General features: G+C 41.0%; 1 protein-coding gene and 1 pseudogene across 1 annotated transcript; both read right to left on the bottom strand.

Annotated features, from left to right (window-relative positions):
- Nucleotides 1-354: 354 nt before the first annotated feature.
- LOC147290559 (mechanosensitive ion channel protein 1, mitochondrial-like) lies at nt 355-3,137 on the bottom strand. Its single transcript, XM_086235815.1, has 5 exons — nt 2,843-3,137; nt 1,337-1,437; nt 998-1,093; nt 550-762; nt 355-468 (listed from the first exon to the last, which is right to left on the bottom strand). The coding sequence occupies exons 1-5, from the start codon at nt 3,135-3,137 to the stop codon at nt 355-357; spliced, it is 819 nt and encodes a 272-aa protein (XP_086091941.1).
- Nucleotides 3,138-4,073: 936 nt separating this feature from the next.
- LOC147290558 (soyasaponin III rhamnosyltransferase pseudogene) lies at nt 4,074-5,629 on the bottom strand (annotated as a pseudogene).
- Between the last annotated feature and the right edge of the window lie 200 nt (nt 5,630-5,829).

The raw sequence follows: 5,829 nt of genomic DNA, 5'->3' as shown, positions 1-5,829 counted from the left end.
TGTTTTCTGTTTTTCTAAATGAAAAAGAGGAAAGAGATACAGAAGAACTGTTATGGAAATCTTTGAAAATTTTTCAAAACTGTGCAGAATTTGAAAAGGATTCCAAAATTTCAGAATCCTCAACATCTTAACACGTAACAAAAACAGATGCCATGCACCTATAAATATTTCACAACGGATCCTATTTTGGGTTCTCTTGTCAGCACAAACAAAACCAGGAAAAACTAGTGTGGTGTATACTGTGTAGTGAGACTCATATTCATAAAAAGACTTTTCTCTGGAATGACCAGTAGTCGGCAAACAAATCTTTACAGGGATACAAAAATGCATAGTTCCAACATATGATTTGGGAGACTATGGATTGGTCATAACATGGAAGGAGGTGCCCAACTTAGTACCACACTCCTTGATTATCTGGACCGACCGCAGAAGAATATCTTCTTCTATAGAGTATAACTCATCCTTGCTCTACAATCACAAAATGAATATTAAAGCAGGCACTAAAGTAATTGTTATGATATGAATATTAGAGGGAGCAAGGATTATTACCATGAGTTTGAGGTTGCATCCAAGAGTCAATTCTGCAAATGAAGTTTCTAAACGAGACAGGAAACAGTAAGGGACTTCCTTTCCCATGAACACCTTCGAGTGTGACATTAGCATGTCCTCTATGTCATTTGATATCTGAGGTACCTTATCCAAATCATTGATTTGCAGGGGAATTTGGGTCATGATGCCATGCCATGACTTGTTCACAATCACCTAGCTACATATTTAATTTAAATAAAACTTTCTGAGATGTACAGTAGTAAAACATTCCCGGGTTGATATGATACTTGTATGTCAAACTTGGGTGATTTTAACATGATTGATGATCTTGAGTATAATGCGTGCGCATGTGTTAGTGTTGCTAACTACCGCACATGTTGAATTGAAGAAGCAACAAAGGAAAGGAGTGAGAGAGAATTAGAAAGCACCCACCCGACTAGAAATGTACGTGTGAATTCAAAACAAGGACTGGGAACCTCTCGGCATTAATTAACGTAGTGGTAGTAAGTCCAATTTCCACCACTTTTCCTTTTATAGAATCAGCCTAAAATAATTTTTTCAGCACCATGAGGAAAATAAGTATCAAAAACAGCAAGGAAATAATATGTTAGGCATCACAAAATTACCTGAAAATGGAGTCACAACAAATACACAGAAAGTATAATATGTCTATCCAATCAATGACAGATCTATTACTTATATAAATGAGACTCTGATCGATAATGCTTGACTACTCATCATATATACATCTGCCAAGGAAGGAGAGCATGAATGCATGATAACATACTTTTATTGCATCTCCAATTGAAAAGGGCTTTGAAAACTGCATAGACAATCCGCTTAGCACATTTCCAAGGACTTCTCTGGCAGCAAAAGCAGTAGCAACTCCTGCATAGTAGTGCAAGGAAGAAAAAGTCAGGTCTTAATAAGATGGGTTTCATCTTATGGTTAACGTTAAACGGCTATATATGACTAACGGGTGAATCCCAAAAGAGAAACCAAATAAAGGAATTTCAATATGGGTGATACATATAACAATATGACCTAAAACCAAGAGATACAACCTTCAGGTTTAATTTGAAGAAAAAGATAACAAGCTTTACGTATTGTAACTGTTTGTGGATAAATCCACATGGACTTAACAACCAATCATGGGTCGACACGTGGCCGGTCAGATCCAACTTCAAACTTTGACTTTTCAACGATCAAATAGGTCAAACTTGGACCTTCATGTCACCATACCAGCTCGGCGACACTTTCATTGTCAGTTCGGATCGGCTTATGTCAACGGATCCTCCAAATCCGATCTGAGCCGATCTTAGGATCTTCTAAGAAATTGAGTGTTCATCTTTTCTTGGATATCCCAGTTCGGTTGGGCTCGGCGCCTGGTGATCATCTTCTCAAAAAGATCCAATGACCAACAGATTGTCGTCGAATGGCAATTGTCATACTATATGTTGGACTCGTCTGAACCAGTTCATCCATGTCCGATCCGAACATGAATATATTTCATACCAGCGTATACAACATCTATGATCAGCTCGGCTCGGACGCCACTGTCATTCTAGAAGATTGGAGTTAGGACGAACTGCCTTACTCGAATATCTCTGACATAACTCTCTGACAGATGAGACATCCCAGCTCACAGCCATGACTATTAGGGCATCTCACTTGATCTTCCATACTTGCATTGAATGCAACATTAAATGTAAAGGAGATAGGTAGTTGTGCATGCTACTATTCATGGCCGAACGCGTGGCCTCTTCTCAACCATTCACCCTCATGCATGTAACTTAACCTTCACAACTTCCTTTGCCTATATAAACTGACTTATGTGCACAAAAAGACACACATAATTTCACTCACAAAAAGCCTACCAAAATACACACAACCAGCTGAGAATAACCCAGAAGATCTTGCATTGTTCTTCCATATTCTCCCAAGTTCATCACTTGTTCTTCCTTGTTTTTACTTCAAACACCTTCAAATACACTTCACTGACTTCATCATCGGAGCGTATTTGGCTGGTACCACACCGGTCCTTCTCCTTTGATTTTGTGTTCATGCAGGAAGATCTCAAGTCGACATCCACCTTATCATCCAACAAGGCTTTCAATCAGCCAGATCATCCACTTTAAGTTGTTGCATCTCTCTTACGAATTTTTGCATCTACAGTAACAAAATAAGTATTGTCAAGAAAGCAAATTCAAAATTTTACTTGCAAACTCTTCTAACTAAGTAACTGTCATGAATAGAGATGAAAAATTGTCAGCAATTAGAAGCTGATTCTCACCTCCTATGCCACCAACAGTCAGAATAGATTGCACAGCCACTCCACATGCCTCAGCTAAAGCCATTATCCCAATCACAAAAAGCCCAACAGATGAAATTTTGTCTATAGTCAGCAACATGTCCCGATCAAGACCGGGAAAACTTTGAGTCGCTAATGCACGAGCGAACACATTTGTCTTCCACCGATTGAGAAACCACAGAAACGAAAGGATAACTGCACCTCTCCATGCCGATGCAAGGTATTGAGAAGCTATAGTGGTCGGTGCTACCATCATGCCACTGCAAATCAAAGCCATCTTAGTCGTTTAACACAGTGGAAAACAAAAATGCATATATGATTAAAAAGCATATGCTGAACTAGGAACCACCAAATTATGTTCTCCATGCACATGATCTAGAAATTGCATGAACAAAACGAACTCTCATTGCAAACCCCAATAATTCCCAGCAGATCGATTGGATGGTGGTAGTGATGCTGATGCTCTGCCTCTGGGTTTTGCTGAGAGGACATCAGAGAAAGGGCTTGTTTGGATGGGATGGGTGCCCCAAAATATCAATTGGGGGGTCTCTGTTTCACTCTTGATGGGGCTCTGCAGTTTGGGCATTGCCTTGTTGTGTTGCCATTCATTATTGATCAGAAATAATGCAAGGCTTTGAATGCAATTGGGGGGTCTCTGTTTCACTTTGAATGCAAGGCTTTTGGTGGAGAAGGGTCTGGCTGTTGAGTTGAAACGCAGGGAAGATGGGTCGTTTAGTAAAGATGAGATGGCCAAAACACTGAGACATGCAATGGTGGCAGAGGAAGGAGAGGAGCTGAGAAGCAATGCAAGGAAAGCTGCAGCAGTTTTTGGTGATGAGAAGCTGCACCAAGACCACTACATTGGCGCATTTGTCCATTATCTTAAAAATAATGTTACAAAAAAGGTCATCCTAGGTCACCCTTCTAAATTTTTGCTAGCTAATAAGACTATAGCTAGCTAATACATCCATAATCTAGTACGGTACCCAAAATTTCAGAGCATTAAGAAGTGAATATCTCTAGCAACCCTGTTTGTTTTGTACTGCCGGCGTGAATTGATAGAATTTGTCCTCGGTTTCTCACTTATCTGAATTTTATCCTAAAAATCTGTGTTTCTTCTTGCTGCGGGTATTGAAGGTTTGTTGGATTTGGACTTGGATTTTTCTCGCTGCGTACACGTACCAGAAATGCCCATATAACTTTTCTCAACTACTTCAGAAAACATCCATATGATTATTATTTCAAACATAATAAACTCACCAGAAACACATGATGATAATAATGCAGTACAATAACATAGATACAAAAATGGTAATAACCCAAATTCCAGCATCTCTAACCATATATGAAGCTAGAGATATCCACTTGATCTGAAATTTTGGGTATTATTATGTATCTAGATTATTAAATCCTTCGTTAGGATGACCTTTTTGTTAGATTATTTTTAAGATGATGAACAAATGCACCAATGTAGTGGTCTTGGGGCAGCTTCTGATCACCAAAAACTGCTGCAGCTTTTGCATTGGTTCTCAGCTCCTCTCCTTCCTCTGCCACCATTACTCGTCTGAGTGTTTTGGCTATCTCGTCTTTACTAAACGACCCATCATCCCTGCGTTTTACTTCATCAGCCAGACCCTTCTCCACCAAAAGCCTAGCATTCAGAGGCTGATCAAAAAGGAATGGCAACACAACAAGGGAATGCCCAAACTGCAGAGTTTCAATCACAGAGTTAAATCCAGAGTGATTCAGAGACCCCCCAATTGATGGGTGCCCCAAAATCTCCAACTGGGGCACCCATCCCATCCAAACAAGTCCTCTCTCTGATGTCCTCTCAACAAAACCCTGAGGAAGAGCATCAGCATCCCTATCAGCCCAAATGGGTTTTCTGAGTGCCCAAAGAAAAGGCAGTTGTGATAGTTCCAGCCCATGAGCAATCTCATAAACTTGCTCTTTGCTCAGCTTGACCTCACTCCCAAACCCCACGAACACAACTGACCTGGACTTTTGCTTATCAAGCCACTCAAATAACACATTATCCCCTGACCCATCATCATTAATTTCCCTTTTTACCCTTCCAGGAGGAAGCAAACCAGTGGGAATCACAGGCTTCCCTGTAATTTTCTTGTACACCTCCAAGTAGTCTCCTTCAACCTCATTGCAAGTACGAATTGCTAGTACTTGACTTGCTGATACAATCTTGGCAACCCTTGCAGCAGTGCTTAACCCAGTAGCATTGATTAAACCAAAAAAACCTTGAGGCACATAAATCGCCTCATACTCTTTGAATGCAACCAAAGAAGGAAATGTAACCCACTCCGGCGGAGACGTGAGGCTTGCCGGGGAGGGCAGAGAGTGGTTGCGATTAGTACCCAAGAGATTTTCTGGTGAGCCAAAGAAGACACTGTTGGAAGCAGTGAAAATAGAGAAGTAAGCAAGTGGTACATGATACTCTTTGGCAATGTCAGCTGCCCAATAAGCAGCGAAGTCGGATATAATCCAATCGGGTTGTTGATCCGCAATGAACTGCTTGATGGGTTGTTGCAGGAGATCATAGGCAAGAAATAAGTTGCCGGTTTTTTCGAAGGGTACGTCGACTGTGGCCTCGGCGCCTTCGGGCAAGAAGTTAGGGGCCAAAGTGGAAGGGAATGGAATGGACACTAGGTGTATGAAGGATTGCAAGTCAGGTGGGATTTTTGGGAGCCTTTGTATATTTTTTGGGGTGGATATGAAGGAGACATGGACTTTGAATTTTGCCAAGGCTATGGAGAGTTGAAAGAAAGGGTGATAGAATTAGAGCATCCAACCCAAAACCAATTGGCAATGGGTGGAGAGGCCCAAGACTTATAAGCACATATGCTAAGCTCTAGATTTCCGATGTGGGACATTGCTCCACATTACTCTCAACACGCCCCCGCACGTGTGGCGAGATTTTTGAGCCTTACACGTGAACAAATTGTATTGGGTGACGT

The sequence above is a fragment of the Dryas octopetala genome, chromosome 3, assembly GCF_963921425.1.
Source record: "Dryas octopetala chromosome 3, drDryOcto1.1, whole genome shotgun sequence".
NCBI classification, from domain to species: Eukaryota; Viridiplantae; Streptophyta; class Magnoliopsida; order Rosales; family Rosaceae; genus Dryas; species Dryas octopetala.
Note: the sequence above shows the minus strand (reverse complement) of the source record. Positions and strands in the feature narration are given on the sequence as shown.